The sequence below is a fragment of the Aureobasidium melanogenum genome (genome assembly GCF_000721775.1).
Source record: "Aureobasidium melanogenum CBS 110374 unplaced genomic scaffold scaffold_1, whole genome shotgun sequence".
Taxonomy (NCBI): domain Eukaryota; kingdom Fungi; phylum Ascomycota; class Dothideomycetes; order Dothideales; family Saccotheciaceae; genus Aureobasidium; species Aureobasidium melanogenum.
Genome location: NW_024470053.1, coordinates 346585 through 363948, shown reverse-complemented (window position 1 = coordinate 363948; position 17364 = coordinate 346585). Strand labels below are relative to the sequence as shown.

General features: G+C 49.8%; 8 protein-coding genes across 8 annotated transcripts; 3 read left to right on the top strand and 5 right to left on the bottom strand.

Annotated features, from left to right (window-relative positions):
- Positions 1 to 42: 42 nt before the first annotated feature.
- Positions 43 to 2082, top strand: M437DRAFT_79759 (galactose oxidase; the record flags this gene model as incomplete). Its single annotated transcript, XM_041027236.1, has 1 exon — positions 43 to 2082. One exon carries the CDS (start codon positions 43 to 45, stop codon positions 2080 to 2082), a length of 2040 nt encoding a protein of 679 aa, XP_040884123.1.
- A 265-nt stretch (positions 2083 to 2347) lies between these two features.
- M437DRAFT_37486 (beta-1,4-xylanase precursor) lies at positions 2348 to 3213 on the bottom strand (the record flags this gene model as incomplete). The annotated part of the gene is made up of 3 exons (XM_041019639.1): positions 2348 to 2557; positions 2670 to 2865; positions 2924 to 3213. 3 exons carry the CDS (start codon positions 3211 to 3213, stop codon positions 2348 to 2350), a joined length of 696 nt encoding a protein of 231 aa, XP_040884122.1.
- Positions 3214 to 5074: 1861 nt separating this feature from the next.
- M437DRAFT_36456 (MFS general substrate transporter) lies at positions 5075 to 6850 on the bottom strand (the record flags this gene model as incomplete). Its single annotated transcript, XM_041019454.1, has 3 exons — positions 5075 to 6090; positions 6144 to 6358; positions 6408 to 6850. 3 exons carry the CDS (start codon positions 6848 to 6850, stop codon positions 5075 to 5077), a joined length of 1674 nt encoding a protein of 557 aa, XP_040884121.1.
- Positions 6851 to 9719: 2869 nt separating this feature from the next.
- On the top strand, positions 9720 to 10571 carry M437DRAFT_37541 (uncharacterized protein; the record flags this gene model as incomplete). The annotated part of the gene is made up of 1 exon (XM_041019649.1): positions 9720 to 10571. The coding sequence occupies one exon, from the start codon at positions 9720 to 9722 to the stop codon at positions 10569 to 10571; it is 852 nt and encodes a 283-aa protein (XP_040884120.1).
- Positions 10572 to 10817: 246 nt separating this feature from the next.
- Positions 10818 to 11205, bottom strand: M437DRAFT_36404 (uncharacterized protein; the record flags this gene model as incomplete). Its single annotated transcript, XM_041019442.1, has 2 exons — positions 10818 to 11081; positions 11140 to 11205. The coding sequence occupies 2 exons, from the start codon at positions 11203 to 11205 to the stop codon at positions 10818 to 10820; spliced, it is 330 nt and encodes a 109-aa protein (XP_040884119.1).
- Positions 11206 to 11951: 746 nt separating this feature from the next.
- On the top strand, positions 11952 to 13409 carry M437DRAFT_70922 (uncharacterized protein; the record flags this gene model as incomplete). Its single annotated transcript, XM_041025593.1, has 1 exon — positions 11952 to 13409. One exon carries the CDS (start codon positions 11952 to 11954, stop codon positions 13407 to 13409), a length of 1458 nt encoding a protein of 485 aa, XP_040884118.1.
- An 81-nt stretch (positions 13410 to 13490) lies between these two features.
- On the bottom strand, positions 13491 to 14581 carry M437DRAFT_37128 (uncharacterized protein; the record flags this gene model as incomplete). Its single annotated transcript, XM_041019573.1, has 3 exons — positions 13491 to 13660; positions 13762 to 14379; positions 14455 to 14581. Coding segments are annotated over 3 exons (915 nt in total), but the record flags the coding sequence as incomplete, so codon positions are not given.
- A 1322-nt stretch (positions 14582 to 15903) lies between these two features.
- On the bottom strand, positions 15904 to 17269 carry M437DRAFT_38174 (uncharacterized protein; the record flags this gene model as incomplete). The annotated part of the gene is made up of 3 exons (XM_041019787.1): positions 15904 to 16537; positions 16600 to 17163; positions 17226 to 17269. The coding sequence occupies 3 exons, from the start codon at positions 17267 to 17269 to the stop codon at positions 15904 to 15906; spliced, it is 1242 nt and encodes a 413-aa protein (XP_040884116.1).
- Positions 17270 to 17364: the final 95 nt, after the last annotated feature.

Here is a 17364-nt window from a genome sequence, read left to right as displayed (position 1 = left end):
CACCTAAATTATTTATCAAGACATCAAATTTCCTAGACAGCAATGGCTAAGAAGGACAAGGCCAAGAAAGAAGCTAAGAAGGCTCGAGTTGCAGCCAAACAGGAAAAGGTTGCCAAAAAGTCTGAAAAGAAGGCCAAGAACAAAAAGGATGCCGACGACAGCGATGTTGAAGATGCCGATCTGGACGCAATTCTGGCAGAATACGCAAAGAAGCAAGAACAATTCCTAAAGGTCACCGAAGAAACTGTTTCTGGCCCATCACCAAGAAGTGCTTCCACCTTCATCGCCTCTCCTTCAGACAGCAGAGAACTTTTCCTGTTTGGAGGCGAACACTACAATGGAGCCATCGCAAACTTCTACAACGATCTGTACATCTACAGAATCAACTCGGATGAATGGCGCAAGGTAACAAGTCCTAATTCGCCCTTGCCTCGCAGTGGCCATGCTATGTGCAGAGGCGGCAACACTGGTGGCATCTACATGTTTGGTGGAGAGTTCAGTTCGCCAAAACAGGGCACTTTCTATCATTACAACGATTTCTGGAACTTAGACCCATCAACCAGGGAGTGGACCAAGATTGAGACTAAGGGGCCGTCTCCAACCGCCCGAAGTGGTCATCGTATGGTGGCCTTCAAACGCTACATCATCCTTTTCGGAGGATTCCAAGATACGTCTCAACAGACCAAATATCTGAACGATCTCTATATTTATGACTGCCAAACATTCCAATGGCATGTTCCGGCCCTGCCACCAGCAGCTATGCGTCCTGATCCCAGATCATCCTTCTCCTTCCTGCCTCATGAGACTGGAGCGATCCTGTACGGTGGATACTCCAGAATCAAGACTTCGACCTCAGCTGGAAAATCGAAAGGAGGCAGACAGGCTTCCCGTGTTATCATGAAGCCTATGGTGCATCAAGATACATGGTTCTTGCGTATCACACCACCTCCTGCAGAAGCTCCTATGAACACCTTGCCAACTGTTCGTTGGGAAAAGAGAAAGAAGCCAGTCAACTCACCCAACCCAGCTCGCGCTGGCGCAACTATGGTGCATCACAAGGGAAGAGGTATTGCATTCGGTGGTGTACATGATGTCGAGGAGGACGAAGAAGGTATTGACAGCGAGTTCTTCAATCAACTACTGGCTTTCAACATCGATCGTAATCGTTTCTTCCAACTGAGTCTCAGGAAACCCCGTGCTCAGCCAGCAAAGAAGCAAGGCGGTGGCAACGAGCGTGGTGGCAGACGTGGAAGAGGAAAAGCAGATGAAGAAGAGCTGTTGCGCAATCTTGCACTTATTGAAGGCAAGGGTTCCTTGGATGATGGTGAGCTCCCTATCAAGCGCGGTGACGACTCCGATGATGAGGATGTCAAGATCGAGAAACCTGTGCAATACGAGATGCCCCATCCCCGATTCAACGCTCAACTCGCAGTACAAGACGATACTCTTTACATCTATGGTGGTACCTTTGAGAAGGGCGATCGCGAATTTACCTTTGATGAGATGCACAGTATCGATCTCGGCAAGCTTGATGGTGCCAAGGAGATCTTCCGTCGCGAGCTCGAAGACTGGCAGGGCAGTGAGGACGAGGACAGCGAAGATGAAGATGAGGACGAGGATGACGAGGAAGATGAGAGTGAAGGCGAAGGTGAAACCGCTGGCACTTCAACCCCTGCAACTTCTGTCGCACCCGAAGAGATTGCCAAGCCCGAAGATGTGGCCAAAAAGCAAGCAGCAGAAGACGAAGAGCCAGAAGATGAAGCTGCTACTGAAAAGTCTGATGGTCTTCCTGGCCCGCGTCCCTTCGAGTCTCTGCGTGAGTTCTTCTCTCGCACAAATCATCAGTGGCAAGACATTATTCTGGAAGAGCACAAGTTCAAGCACGCGACTCAGATCACCGAGAGATCAGTCAAGGAAATCCGCAAGAGCGCATTCGAGCGTGCTGAGCAGAAATGGTGGGATGTCAGAGAAGAGATGCAAGTATTGGAAGACGAGCAAGAGGCTGCCGGCATTGGCGAGGTTGTTGCTCTCGAGTCCCGCGGTGAAGGTAGTGGTGGTGGCGGTGCTGGCAGGAGAAGATAGTTGGATACACACACGCAACTTGAACATGAAACACAAAGAGTGTGGCAGCACAAACAATTCGAAGAATGTGTTGACATTCAGCTTATGTATGTTAATTCGACTAAAGAGCGTGGTAGAAAACAACCTTGCAAAAGCCACAACAAACAGATTTCTTCGTACTTTGCTTACTTCTCGAAGAGAAACCCCTCCAAAACGCAGCGGCCACCTAACAACATCTTGAGATGTTCATTCCACGGCGCTCTGCCATCATAGGTGATATTAACATCTACTTGGTTTGGACATAGATGTCAGAGCTACCACTGCTCTGGTAGCCCTCGGTAGCCACAATTTGATAGTAGTGCTGACCGAGGTTGAGTCCAAATCTGGCCCAGGCGTTGAAGTGGTTCTGCATGGTGACGGTGCCACCGACACGCTTGCCCTGGCGAACGGACCAGTATTGCTGGAAGGTGCGTGTACCATCGATGGAAGGCTGGTTCTAAAGGTAAAGGTACAATTAGCATGTTCCTGACGTGAGAACGGCACATCAGCAGTCAAGAAGCCATCTGGTGGCTGTTGATTTGCACTATTTGTACCCTTGCCTTACTTACGGTGCGGGTAGATACGTAAACGTTGTAGTTACCGCCGTCAGTGGAGAACGAGCCCTTGTATTGAGCACCGCTGCTGGGGTCATAGGTGCCAAAGGACTCGATGACATAGTACTCGACCAGGGGCGATCTGGTCCAACCATAGACAGCAAGGTAGCCGTTGCCCTGAGGGTTGAAGCTTCCACCATAGTTGATGGTGCTATGAGCATCGTCAGAATACTTCAATTCAGGCAAATCAATGATTCTTGGTGACTTACCGGCCAGTGCCAGGGTTCCAGCCCTTTCCACCGACAAAGTTGCCAGTGTTCTGCCACTGGACAGAGTAACGTGAGCCTTCACCAAGGGTGAACTGGGCATTGCCACCGCCATCAGTCCACCAAGAGTAGAAGTAACCATTGTGGGTGCCCTCAGCGCTAGGAGTTCCTGCACGCTTGGAAAGGAGAGTCGAGTTGCCGTCATCAACGTCCTCGGTGAGGAAGTCGAAGGGTGCTGCCAGTGCCGCAGTAGCAGCCATCAAGGCACAGAAGAAGGATTTGAAAGAGACCATATTGATGAAGACCAGCCTTGGTATCAGAAGAGTGTTTGCTGAGTTGTATGAGAGTCCATTTTCATGGCGAGTCTGTCCTAATTTATAGGTTCTCTTTCTGTCTCATCGCTCTCTACCTGACCTCACAAGCTCTACCCACATCGATTGAGCCTAAACGAAATACTGTACACCAACCACTCGCTGATCAACGTTGGACGTGGTGTTGGTTCCTTGTATCTCGCCTATGCACAAGATGGAGTAGATTCTGTTCTATTTCTCTTGGTATTCTTGGCTCGACAAGCAATGTGAAGGGCATGCCAATGCTATCTTGTATACCCGCGTACGGCCGCACGCCGGCTAAAGCAATTAGTACCTGCCAAGGTTAGGCTTGACACGAGAGGGGTATTCTTATTAGTGATCACAAGAACCCAGATCAACATAGTGGTTTGCCCGTGGAATTGCAGAGAAGGAAAGAGAGAAGCTTGTCGATGTAGGAAACATGGAGACAGCCTTGTCGCCAAGCAGACTATTGTATCAGAATAGGCGAGCTACAGAGCCCCCTCCTCGTCGAGAACCTGTTTACATAGCTAGTCCAACGTAGTGTGCTGTAAAAGGTAATACCACGAGAAGTCCTATCGTCACGGCGTGACTTGTGGTCTCTGAGCTTTAGGAAGTTCAGGCTGTTCGGAAGTACAGATGAGTATCCTCCTCACCAGAACGACGCGGTTGTTCGTAGCGACAACATCCTCAAGCTGCTGATCACATACAGTGTTACAGATGGCGCCGAAATTGCGTGACAAACAGCCGCAAGCCATCACGCACGCGTCCCATGTCACAAAGAAATATTTCGGGATATGTTGCCAGGAGTCGGTCGTCATGGATAACTGGCTTGGCTGAAGCCATGGATCATGCTGAAGTGTCCAAGTTCATTTTAGGGAGTAGATCTGCACTGGGCAAATCTATGTTCAGCGCGAGCAGCGAGTTGAGGTGTGAAGTAGCGAGGAAGATCCGGCAGAATACCCACCGCCTTCTCAGCGACGTAGATCTGATTGATAAGATCGTGAGCCCTATATCTAGTGAATCTCGGCTGCTCCTTCCTCCTCTCGCTTCTGACAGTCTCGACTCTCGAAGTGCAAGCAACATATTCAAGACTTGGTGAGCTTTGAGTTATTCGTCTCGATAATGAAGTCTATGAAAGCCATCAAGCGTAAAGGCACATCCATCTAGTGTCTAGATGTCGCATTGTATCGGTAACCTGTCGCGCGCTTCGTGCTGAATAATGACTCGCTTGTCAAAAGATCACCCAACAGGACTTGGACTTTCGCTTGAGCCTGGCACAGAGCGTTGTCTGTGGGCTCTGTAAACAGTCTGCTCCACTTGGTGGCTGACTAGTGGTCACCATCATCATTCGAACCCCTCCAGGGCCGACCGAGAATAGCCTGGCTACAATGCCTGTTGAATGTATTTTCTGACTCCCATGGCGGCTAAATCCATTTGTTGTGATTCACGTCTTCTATAGCTTGGCATCATCAGAGTCACACCTAGCTATGAGTGGAGATGGATGTAGGGGATGGGTCGAGGCCTAGAAGACCCTCATCTGCCTCGTCTGCATTCACGATGACTGATTGGGATAGATCAAACTAACCACTATGCCCATGTAAGGTTGGCAACGAAGCGTGGTACACCACAATGATATCAACACATCGATGGGGGCGTCCATTATTATGGGTACCTCCGATACAACTGTATTTCCTCGAGCGAAAAGCACACTGCCGCTTCCTCTCAGGGTGGAACGCACAAAAGTACACGATGAACAGCAGGAAGGAACGATTGAGAGAACCTATCAGATGCGAATTCGTCGATCCAGCAGTCTATCGTATTGTTACACTCTCTGTATGTCCTTTACAGGTGATATCAAATCTCCATCTTGGCTGACAGTCCTGTTTTCCCCATCCTCATGGTCTTTCATCTCTCGTACAGGGTTCTCTCCATCTTCACCGCCCAACATCTCGATACCTTTCTCCAGTACATGACCTTCGTTGACTCGTTCCTGCTGCTTTTCGCCCTTTTCCGGGTCTCGGACAATGTTACTGTTGGCTTCAATGGCTCCCATTGTTTGCTTTTCCTCCGCCTTTCCATCAGCACTCTGAGCACTTTTCTTGTAGACACTCCAACCTCCTCCCCAGCCAAACCATCCTTCCGCCCATGGACCGCGTGCAAAGCAACAGATTAATGCGGCACCGATACTGGCAACACTGTAGCTGCCCGACACGACCCATCCGCCTCGTGCGTATAGGTGGCTTCCAGCAGCGGTACCGACAAGCTGGCCACAGAACGTTGCAACCATAAAGGCTGTGTTGACACGGTTGCGTGCTTTGGGTGCGATGCTGTAGATTGCACTTCTGTTGGCAATCTGTGCTGTCTGCAAGCCAAAGTCGTTGAGAAAGGCTTGAATGACTGGTCCTGCAATCGTGATGCGGCCAGTATAGGTTCCAATGCAGATACCTAACATACACCAACATTCGCCTAGAATAACAGAAAACAGAGGCACGAAGCGATCAATGACATATTTCGCCCAAAGAGGCCCTATCAACATACTCGCAATTCCGATGAGAGCAAACAGACCGATGGTCAAAGAGTCGTAGTGGTAAGGTGCGCCCGCAAGGAGGAAAGTCAATGTCGTCCAGAAACAGGTGAAAGTTGCAGCTGTGAAAAAGGTGATAAAGCAGGCCTGCACCAGTACTGGCTCTTTAAAGAGCATCTCGAGAATCGAACAGAGAATTTTGAAGTAGTTGATGCCGTCAGGGTTGGTCGAGGGATAATCTGGCATGAAGAACCAGAGCAAGACGAAGATGACATATTGGAGTCCTAGAGCCAGCCAATAGATATTGCGCCATGCTGTTCGAGTGTGGTCAGCTTGATTATCGGTCAAGTTACAGAACTTGACTTACAGGTAAAATTAGTAAGTACACCAGACAAGAGTCTAGCTATCAGCATGCCTAGCAAGAGACCTGACGTGACAATTGAAAGAGATGCTGCTCTCTTGCTGGGAGGTGCAAGATCTCCAACCAAAGGTAGCATGAGCTGTGGTGTAACAGTAGTGACAGCAGTGATGAAAGAGATGGCAGTAAAGACAGCCAGGTTACTTGTTACGCAAACACCAATCCTAGACATGCCAACATCAGCAACATCGACTTGTCAACAATCTCATTAACACGTACCACATGGTTGCAGTAAAGAATACGAGTGACAGGACAAATGGTCTCCGCGGTAAGAGGTCGCCCAATGGACACAAGAACAAGAGGCCAGCTGCGTAGCCTGCCTGCATAACAGTAGGAATTTGTGAGGCCCTCTCGTAAGGCACATTAAATTCATCCGCTAAGATGTTGAGGATAGGATGACTGTAGTAGAGATTGGCGACTGTAAAAGCACCAGCGAAGCCGAACAGTACGTTCAAGGCCATGCTGAAGGCTGGAGGCTTCTCTGGGTCCCAGCGACATCGCGGTGGTGTGTACGTTATGACATTGTAAATGCGCCTCCATATTGTGTTCTTCTCTGTATCCTTCTCTTGTGTCCCTTGACCTTCCGAACCTGAAGAGTATCCTTGGTCCAGTGATAGGTTCGACGGCGAGCTGTGCTTTACATCCTCTGCCGCCATTCTACCTGTTCCGCCGCGCTGCAAGCGACTTCCGGCTACGATGACAAAGGGACGCAGATTGTTGCTCTAGAATGGAAAGGAGAAGAAATATCATTGACACGGGTAGCACGACGTCTATGTACCTAGTAGAGTATGCATGCCATCACTTGTCCACCAGCCGCATTTCCGATGAGATCTTTCAAAATCCGTCCAGTGTTGATCCTCGTTCGGCCCTCCGCCTCCGCATTTGACATAGATAAAGGCTTCAACCTTGTGAGACTCGTCTTGCAAAGGCATCCAGAATGTCTGATCGATACAAACGTGCTCAGCGAGACTATTCGACACCTTTAGCTGATCATTTCTGTAATGTTCTCCGCTTGCTGATGGTGCTGGAAAAAGTAGGTACGCTGCGAGAGTGATACAACATGCGAAGCGGCTGCCGGTCAGAAAACCGCAAATACTGAGGTTTCGCACGAGGTGAGGTTGAGACGAAGTGAGCCCGAGCGCCGAAATTTGGCCCGAAACAGCTAGCTTTGGGCTCGTGCAGGACGCCAGCACGACGCCATGCCAAAACTAGCCATCCACGTAATTTTCGCTATCAAGTTGGAAAAAGTTTCTCACCAGCCACCCCAAGCACAAAACGTATGGCTCTCATGCCCTAGCTAGGCAAAAGAAGATGATGGTCAGTACGGGGGTCGAACCCGCGACCTTGGCGTGCCATTATCATGGGTGGATATCCACCGGATATTAGCACCACGCTCTAACCAACTGAGCTAACCGACCTGTTCATGTCGACAAACCTTTTTGGTTATACATAAGTACCTCAAAACATCATGGTAGCACGTGTGTGCAACCTGACACCACGTACGAAAATAACGTATCTGAGCAGATAATGATATCAGACCAACAGGAGTAGTCAGAATGACTCAGTAGATCAAGGAGACATGACTTTGCATCAATCCGATGCACGACCTCAAGAATGAGTTGCGTTGAGTTTTATAGATTGGAGTTTGAAAGCCCGACTAGATCAGAACGTGATATTCCAACAGGCATATCATTACTTGTTTTGCTGGAGCTCACAGTATACGACGCAGTCACATGGTAGTCTCCACTGACTTCTGCTAGGGATATCATATGTCTTCTAATGGTATAGAAGGACTTGATTGCTCGTAATTGTGATGCCGAGGATATAACCCTGACCGTGGGTACCAGATAACCAAGATGTCAAAAGGGTGAGACACAACCATGTCTTGAATGCTCGGACGCTTGCAAGAGTATAATCACTAGAAGTCGTGACCTGCATAGATATATCCTTGCCCTATCAATGGTATTCCACGCATCCGGTAGTGTAAGACATTTGGGAGCGCGATCAGGAGGTTGAAGAAGAGACTTTCCATCGAACCAGGGGATTGAAGAAGGATCAATACGTACTGCCTGCTATCGACTCACCGAATATCCCGCCGGGCCCAACGTCTGGTATGGCTGGCGGTGGAAGGATCAATAAATTATGCGTATTTGCATGTGCAGGAACGGATTGTTGGCTAGCCTTCCCCACCAAACCTGACTGTTGTCGCAAGAACATGTTCATACGCAAAGTCGGGTCCTCGGTCGACAACCCGAGCCTATTACTTGATTACTATTCAATAGAGGCAGTCGTCAGCAGATAGTAGGGTCGACAAAAAGAATCCAGACCGTTCAAAGACGATCTCGAACTATCCGCTGGGGTTCCGGCTCTGAGACAAGCTAGATCTCGCCGGCAACGGTGAAGGAAGCCAGACCAGTGACACAGTACGAGGAACAGCAGGTTTAACCATGAAGTATCAGAGCTTGAGAATAAACACAAAGCTTCGTGATTTGTTTGCACTGTATCTATATGTGCATGGTCAGAAAAAGTGCAATATACAGCACAGCCGTTGAACCCGTTGGGTGTCATTATGAGCTTTGGGTCCCGTATACGGCAACGCCGACACACTTGGTGGAGCATTCACCGCATCGAGTTAGATCTGCGACGGCATCTATAACGTATTCACGATTTTGTCCGATCCTTGGTAAAGTCGCCGACCGTTGGTCAATACAAACGTTGGCGAACACGTCTTTTTGCTTATAGCGAAAGAACGCCTCGCCGACGGATACCATCTGGGGGCGTAGCTTGATTACAATATATACAGACGCTGCCTTGCTCTGGGGACAGAGCTGATGACATCTTCCCCAAACGCATGAATGATCAACTGACCATAAACATAACGACCGACTTACTTCTTTGAAATCGTCACGTCAAGCCTTTCTCACCATCTGAATGACAACCGCCACTGCCACGCGGGCTCGCTGTGAACAAGCAATGTTCGATTCGCCTGTGATGGAGAGCGTGGATGTACACACCGCCATACTACAAGAAGTGGCCAAGAAGCACGCCGACCTGATTGATGGCATGAAGGCACTGTATGCCACCTTGATCAAGATGCGTTACCTTCGTGAAGATGAGGTCATCTATCCTCCCTACGGAGTGGCCGGGAAGCCTGCGGTAGCTGTCGAACAACTAAGAGCTGCCGGATTCGTGCCCGAAGTAATCGCTCTTATGGAACTACTACCCTACCCATCAAATGAGGCGCTGGAATACTGGTCAGAGCAAGAGGAGGGTATACCAATTGCACCGGATAGTGGCGCCATGTCATATCTCGCAGGACACGAATGGGACGGCACGATAGCAACATCCAGACAACCACTACGGGGTGGTGAGACTGGTTTACCGGCATGGGCCTTCAAGATCACGTTTTGTGGCGAAAACTGGGGCACGGAGTACTTGTACGACACAAGAGATAGTAAGTCGAAAATTGCACAGGTCGAAAGCGATCTTGTAATATCAGGTAGCTAACAGCTGCTCACAGAGAGAATGAGACGATGGGCCTCGAAGAGTGAAAGTACAGAATACGAACATCAGCCCAATCGAGCAACAGAACAATCCTGGCATCTTCTGCGAAACGAGCTCCTCAGTCTGGACTGGATTCCATGGCGCGACGAGGGCGAATGCTACCAGAGCCTCAATATACATGCACGACCAAGCCTGCTTTCTGGTGTAGGCGCAACAAACCGTTACGAGGAATACGATGGCGAGACAGAAATGCTGCACAGTGAGCATTCGAGATTGAAACGGCACGTCGAGGCCGCGCGAACGAAAATTCCTGCATTAAACGCTGCTTTAAAAGCACGTCAACAACGACAAGGTTCTTTGAGTACCGAGGAACTCAAGCAGCTGGCGACTGAGCACAAAATCTCGATACAGCACTCTCCGACCCGACAGGTGCAGCCAGAAGGTTGGGGCATAGGAATGGTATTGGACGGCGTGGAGCGGAATGCGCCAGACAATAAGGCTCTGCGACAGAAGATTTTGTCTATGCGACACGCCAGCGCTCAGCAACTGCGCAACACAGCAATGGAGTATGGATGCCCTATTCCAGAGGTACCAGCGCCACCTCCTGCACCACCACTCGAAGTGGACATCAAGGTGGAAGTGGCAAAGGCCGTGCAGAACATGTTCACTGTCAAGCGTCAAATGTTCAAGGAGTGTGGGTGGGAGGAGAGGTTCGACTATGAAATGTTCGAGGCAAGGCGGGACGACTTGTTAAATGAGTACCATGCTTTCTTCTCGCTACTTGGCCCCAGGGGACAGAACGTCCATGATCCTGTCGAGGGTGTGTGGTTGAGAGACTGGTTCAGACAGAAGGCTGGCGAGAAAGCTGTTTAATTAATTGAGATATGATATCCACGAGAGAAATGAACAAGATTTAATGCGCGAGGTTCCTGCCTAGAGGCTGAATTGTTTTGATTCGTGTAGTCGTTTACTCGTAAAGATGGTGGCTGGAGATATAGATAGTACGACCATCAAGGTCATGATTACAGCCCGAGTCCATCTTCGTTCTTGTTTTGTGTTATGTCTCGGTAGCAGGGCCAGATCAGAATCTGATAGCCAATCAAGGATCGGTGTGCGGTGTTATATCTGTCCAAGCGGACGCTTCTCGGGAGCATGGTCGTCTTTTTCTATGCCTGTGGCCGTAGAGTGCATGGGTACTTTCGGCGCATCACGCTTCTGACCACTGGGTCTTTCTGTCAGGCTGGGAGCTCGCGGTCGTCTTTTCCCTTGGGCTTTACCGCCAATGATGGGGATGTGGTAGGCGCAGGAGCGGTATACGTAGAAGAGGATATCGTAGACAAGGAGAAGAGCCCATGGGCCCATTGTAACAATGCCCAACAACAGCTAGACAGAGATTGGTTAGTCCACATGTTCCCATGTCAAGAAGAAAGGAGAGAGGTACAAAGATGCTCGAGATCCAGCCTTCAATGTCGCTCAAGTGCGTGGGCAGTAGCGAGTACCAGCCCATGGTTGTGTGAATGGCAAGGATGAAGCCTGTCCTTGGCTGCGACGGGTAACCGGAATACGAATTGAGATGTCCCGACTCAAGTACGTTCAATGAGACTCGTCAAGTATAAGAAGCAGTTGAGGCTGACAGATTGGTTGATCTCGAGAGCCGCATGCAACATGGTTCAACGTAACTGTCGTCGGTAGCGAAGGTGTCGCCAAGGCTTCGTCATCCTCGAGATGCCATGATCGAGGGGTCGGTCGACACCTGCGTTACCTCGAGACTCTGGACAGTCATCTGTATCAGGCTGTCCAGAACCAATCTTCCAAAGAATTCGACCAGTTCAGATCTACAGTGGCTTGACAAGATCTCGCACAATCCTGGTCATTGAGCCGCAACTCTGTCAGGTCCGCCACCGCGACCGGCGCTGCAAACACTACCGCTAACCATAATCTCCTCCATCGACCCAGTCGACTTGCCAATAAGACAAGACTACAGAAAATCTGACTGATACACAGCCGTGCTGCCTGTTGTGAATAGCTTAGTCGAACAAGGAAGACAAGCTCATTGGATAGCCTGAGCCGTAGCCGATCACATGCACTACCCTGACGGCTGCCTAGCTGCCACACCCGCAATAGGTAGGAAGGATTGGGGCGTTACTCACAATCTACAGCTCTTTCTGTTTCTGCTTTCTGTTTCTTCTTTATATACCTTCGTTTCTCTCTTTCAACATGAAACCTTTTATGCTGCAGTCCATTCACAAGACTATGCCTGGCTCACCTACTAGAGAGTTCCTGCGTCAATTGACCAGCGCAGACGCTCTCCTTGAGCTGGACGCTAGGCTCCAAGTATGGAAAGATGAGGATCCTTTCAACGAGGATCCACAATTTCCCTCCCCACCCGACACCCAACCGCAACCTTCGAGGGTCGCCAGAAGTGATTTTGACTGGAACAGCTATGCAGACTCTCTCGAACGCTCTCGACGACGACGCCTTGCAAAGCAATCAGCACCGCCTGCTTCTGTAAGGGACTACCAGTCAGCCATTCTCGGTCATCATGAGGCAGGCCTGCGAGACAACGATCCATATTCTCGGGAAAACGTACTTGCTCGAGAACGCATGGAAGACCAACGATATAATGCGTTGGCGGACAACATACGTCTTACCCACTCCTCACGCCAACGCCTAGGGGAATCGTTGGACCGAATCCCAGAATCTCAGGACTTTCCTGTGCTAAGAAATCGCTTTGAAGACGAGGAAGATGAGACCGAAGCCGAAGGATCACAAGCACAGTCCGCGCGTGAACGTGCAGGATTACCAGACCGCTTTGTACGACAGCAAGATTATGGTATCCCAGATGCAGCAGATAGCTACGTTTCAGACCCACCATTGCCTGCTGTGCAGAAAGACAAGGAAGCACAAACAATGGACGACATGGCTTTTCTGGCTCAGTGTGCCGAGGGTGGCAATGCTACTCTCACCATAAGAGATACTCAGACACAAGAGACCAGGGTGCTCAAGAATCTGGATCTCGCCACGATAGAATTGGTAGCGCCAGTGCTGGCTTTCAGTTTCGAAGAATCCAGGAGCGGACCAAAATATACAATCGAAGATGTGTCACCGACAGCAGTTATAAGCATGCTTAGACACATCTACACATGTGAGAATTACGTTCCGGATGACTGCCTCCACGAGCAGATGTCTGCTCTACTACACATAGAAATCTTCCACCTGGCGTCGACCTACGATATCAGTAGCTTGAAGACTATGGTCAAAGCCCGTATGTTCCTCGAGCTAGAGCTCTCAACCAGTTATCCTGGCCCGCCAAAAGACTTGTGCAAAGCGCTTGCATACGCTTACGAGCACCTGCCAAACGAAAACGACATCACAAAAACGCTGGCGCACTACTGCATCACTTGCTTCTTGCAACACCGACTCAACGAAGACGAACTGTTTACGACTTTTCATTACAATTGCCGTCCCTTCCAGCGTGATCTGGTTCTCATTCTACGCGAAAACAGCTTCGAGGACGATTGCGCCCCTAGCCTGATACAGCTCCCCGTCAAAACCTCCGACATCCCCACACGCTGGCCCGCCGTCTTGGATGCGGATCCGCAAGGTAGCTTTTTGGAAGACGAGTTCGACAATGAAGTCAGACGCCGCACCAACATATCCCAGCTGGACAAGCTGAGAATTCACTTCCGCATTGCGCTACCAGTGAGATAGAAAGTAGGGGAAGAAAATCTTTTGGATAAAAACGATGCAAAAGAAGGAAAAAGGCATGAAGGACGTGACGTTTTCTTCCGCTTAAGCTTGCTGTCTTCTGCGCTTGCCGATCTGGGCTGAGAAACCAGTCTTGATGGCAGAGACGGAACGTCTGGAACCGCAAGAGTTGCAGGTGACGAAGTAAAGACGGTTCTCACCCTTGTTGAGCTCTGTGTCTGGCGAGCGGCAGGTCTTGCAAGTAACGTACTCGACTGTTTGGGTTTGGTTAGCTTCTTGGATGGGATTCCTTTTTGTTGTAGATAACAGAAATGCACAAAAACGATGAGCAGCAAGGAAATAAAAGAGAACGTACCAATATATCTTCTCAGAACGTTCTCCAACTGCTTCTGCTGGAAACGACCCTTGATAACAAGTTGACCCTGACCAGCGACCGAACCAGAAGTACCCAATTCAGAGAACAGGAACTGAGTGACGTGCTCATCGGTTCTCTTCATACGGCGACAGATTTCGGAAATGTTTGCGAAAATGGTCTTCTTGTTTCCTTCACGCAAGCACTGAGGAGGAGGAATCTTGTACGACTTGCCGCCGCTAGAGGCAAGGTCGGGGTTGTGGTGGTTGAGCTGGGAGAAAAAGCGGGTGAGCAACAGAGGGTACTCGATGGGTGTGGTGTTGCTGTGCTGCCAGATGCCAGTTCCCTTTTCCAGATCGCCCTCCTGGTTGGTGGATGATTTTGCGACGGGCTCGTCCTCGTTGGCCTCCTCGTTAGCACCAGCCTCGGCCAGCTTGGCCTCAAAGTCGTCGGCCTCAGCCTTCTTTGCCTTCTTCTTCTTTTTCTTGAGGGCCGAGGGGTCGAACTCGGCGTCGGCGGCAGGAGCCTCTGCATCGTCGGTGGACTTCTCCTTCTTGGATGACGACTTCTTCTTCTTCTTGGCAAGGCCCTCGAACATGGCGGTCATCTCGTCGACTCCTTCTGTTGGTGGTGCGGGTGGTGAGCTGGTGTCCTCATCTTGTGCGTGTGTGGCTGCGGGGAGCTTCTTGATCGTACCAGCAGAGTGAGTCTCGGCGCTCGACTTGTCGCCATGTTGCTCGGTGGCCTCGGTGACCTGGCCGTTGCTGTCGACGATGGTGGTGCCCTCGCTAAAGGCGACAGACTTGCGCGGCTTGCGCTCTTCCTATATTCGATTGCAGTCAGTCACTGATATTCACTCTTTTCCTGAGCGCGCGTGTCCGGATGTACTGACAATATCAGCCATGATTGCGGTGTCTGTGTGATCCAAAGAATGCGTTTCGTGTAGTGTAGAGGCGGTAAATGGCCAGACAAAGGATGTGGTTGTCTCGCTGACTCAAAAGTTGCTGCTGCAGGCCACAAACGAATGACGCCGCCCAAATCTGGTCTTGGCACTGCAAGAAATAAATAATTGGTAACAAAAAGAGCCAGAGAGCACGTCTGCTTCCTAATTGCCATGCTCTTTACCATTGATCACTCTGCCCCTGCAACATGCGATTGATATCATATGCCATCAAGATAAACCTGCAATCACATACAAAATTCTGCTGGGAGTTGCAGGTATTTTCGTAGCTGCAACGTGATAGTCGCTAGCACACAGGGGGTCAGAGGCATGCGCAAACTTGGACATTCGCATCTTTGCTGCATATGGGAACTCGCTCTGAGTGGGTTCTTGTACTCCTCAGTCTCTACTTGAATGTCATGTCAAGGACTGCTGTGCTGCGCTGTGCTGTGCTGAGAGGAAGGTCTGTTCTGACTTTGTGCGATAGGCCCATCGCTTACATAACTCTGTTGCATCCACAAAACATTTGAGGACACCTACCCAAATTATGATCAGTAGAGGTTGATTGACACGCAGAGCGGACGGTCTCGTGTTCTCTCAGCCTGATGCTCAATGCAGTCGTGGCGCTTGTGTATCAATACTAGCCGAGGGCATGCAAAAGACATATCTAGACCTTGGAAGGCGCAGAGATGCATTGGCTGAAAAGAACATCCGAGTACAAAAGGTATACCAGAATATCAGAATCGTCCCACTGACATACGTCGGCAGGGCCACGGTACGTGGTATAAGGCTCAGAATGCCTTCCAGTCCTAATCATAATCTGTGTGTGGTTGCTGGATGTGCAGATCTGTAGGGAATCAAATCAATGTTGCTGTAGAGTCATTGGAAAGCAAGCATGACGAGTGTGTGCAAACTTTGCAGATCACAGTATTCTCGAATCCTCATTTCTAGCGATATGGCAGGAAGAGAAATCATGGTCGTGCACGCACAACACAGTAGCTCTGGTGAACATTTGAAGAAGCGAACTGAGGTTCCACAGCTACGGAGCAAGTAAAGTCTAGAGACAAAGGAACAAGCATATTAGGTTGAGGCAACGAAACGACTTCCAACGCCTGGAAAAGAGAGGTCAAAAATGAATAAATGAGACAAGGAAACAGGGAAGTGTGTGCGAGGATTGAGAACACTCTGATCATGCTTGTAGGGTCTTACCCAGCGAGACCAACAAGCCTTTCCAACGACAAGATATAATCCTCTGGGCATGGCTCATTCCCCCCTCTCAGTATGTTTGCCAGAGCCCTGACCATTACCTGAACCGTCTCCCGGCAACGAATATCTTCGTCGAGCCCATCGAGAATAGGCAACACAAAGACATTCTGAGATCGAGGATCGATCAACTTGTGAAGCAAACTCCTGTCCTGTAGACTCAGACCAGAGTACTGTGGAATTGGTACAACGGCACTAGTTTGACTGTCTCCTGAGTATCGTTTCAGTTGCTCCAGAGTATACAGCAGTATTCCAATGATCTTGATCTGAAAGATCTCGGGCATTTCCTCCTGCAGAGCTCGAGCCTTGATCTGGTGTTCTCTGACAAAAGAGTGCAAGTAGGCAGTCTCATTGTGCAGGGCTTCTGCGGTGGCATCAAGGCTGCTGTGGTCAGGAGTACGAGTTGTCATCCAGTATCCATAGTCGAAGAAGATGCGCTCAATGCGGCTGTGGATCTTTGTAAGATGCAAAAGGTCTCGCTCTGCTTCAGGCACGGCTGCCCCCAGAGCGACAAGCAGGAACGGCTGCGACTTAACCTGCTTGATCATTTCATTTCTGTATCGTGTAAAGAGTGCTCTGTGTTCAAGTCAGCGATAACACAAGGTGACATGCATCTCGAAGGCGAAGCTTGGACTCACTGGGACTCCTGCTGCAACATTTGAAGGTTGTCTTGACCATGTTGGCTGGAAAGTACACCAGAAGGCTCAAATGTCGACAAGATTTGCGTGGTGGTTTGCTCGACCAGCCTGGTGTCGTGCTGATCCGAAGGGTCTTGCTTCCACCAACCTCCGAGCTGAGCGACATTATGAAGACCTTCACGCTGTAGCCACCCGTAGAATGGCATACGTTGCTGAGTTCTGGCCGGACCAACCTTCTGCCCATCACGAGACATCTTGAATGGGTAGCGAGATCTGTCTCCGGAAGAAATCGTGGTTTTCAAGATCTGATCATTGACCCACCAGATGTGTCGACAAGCACGGTCTTCGTCGTCAGGACAAGTTGAGCAAGTTGGAGCTTCGTCATCAGAGACAGTGACAAGAATGCGCTCTTGGAGTTCGAAATGAAAGTCGTCATCGCGCTCGAAACAACGGACCATAGACATTCTGTTCTTAGAGAGCGCCTCTACAGCGTTTTCCTGAGATGTTGGACTCATATCTCCGATCTCGTACGATAGTCCTGTCTGCACTGCAGTCACGATGCGACTGTGATCTATTAGAAGACCTTCATCTACCAGAGTTGTGAGTCTGCGTGGGGTCATGCTTACGATGGACCTGGCTGTTGAGCCTGAGGAGTGCTTGGTGTAGCCATGTTGTAAAATGTAAACGATATTGTTAGAAGTGACTCTTGTCCTTGAATAGAGTGATTTCGTTGCACAAGACGATGAAAGGCGAGAAATCGAGCAT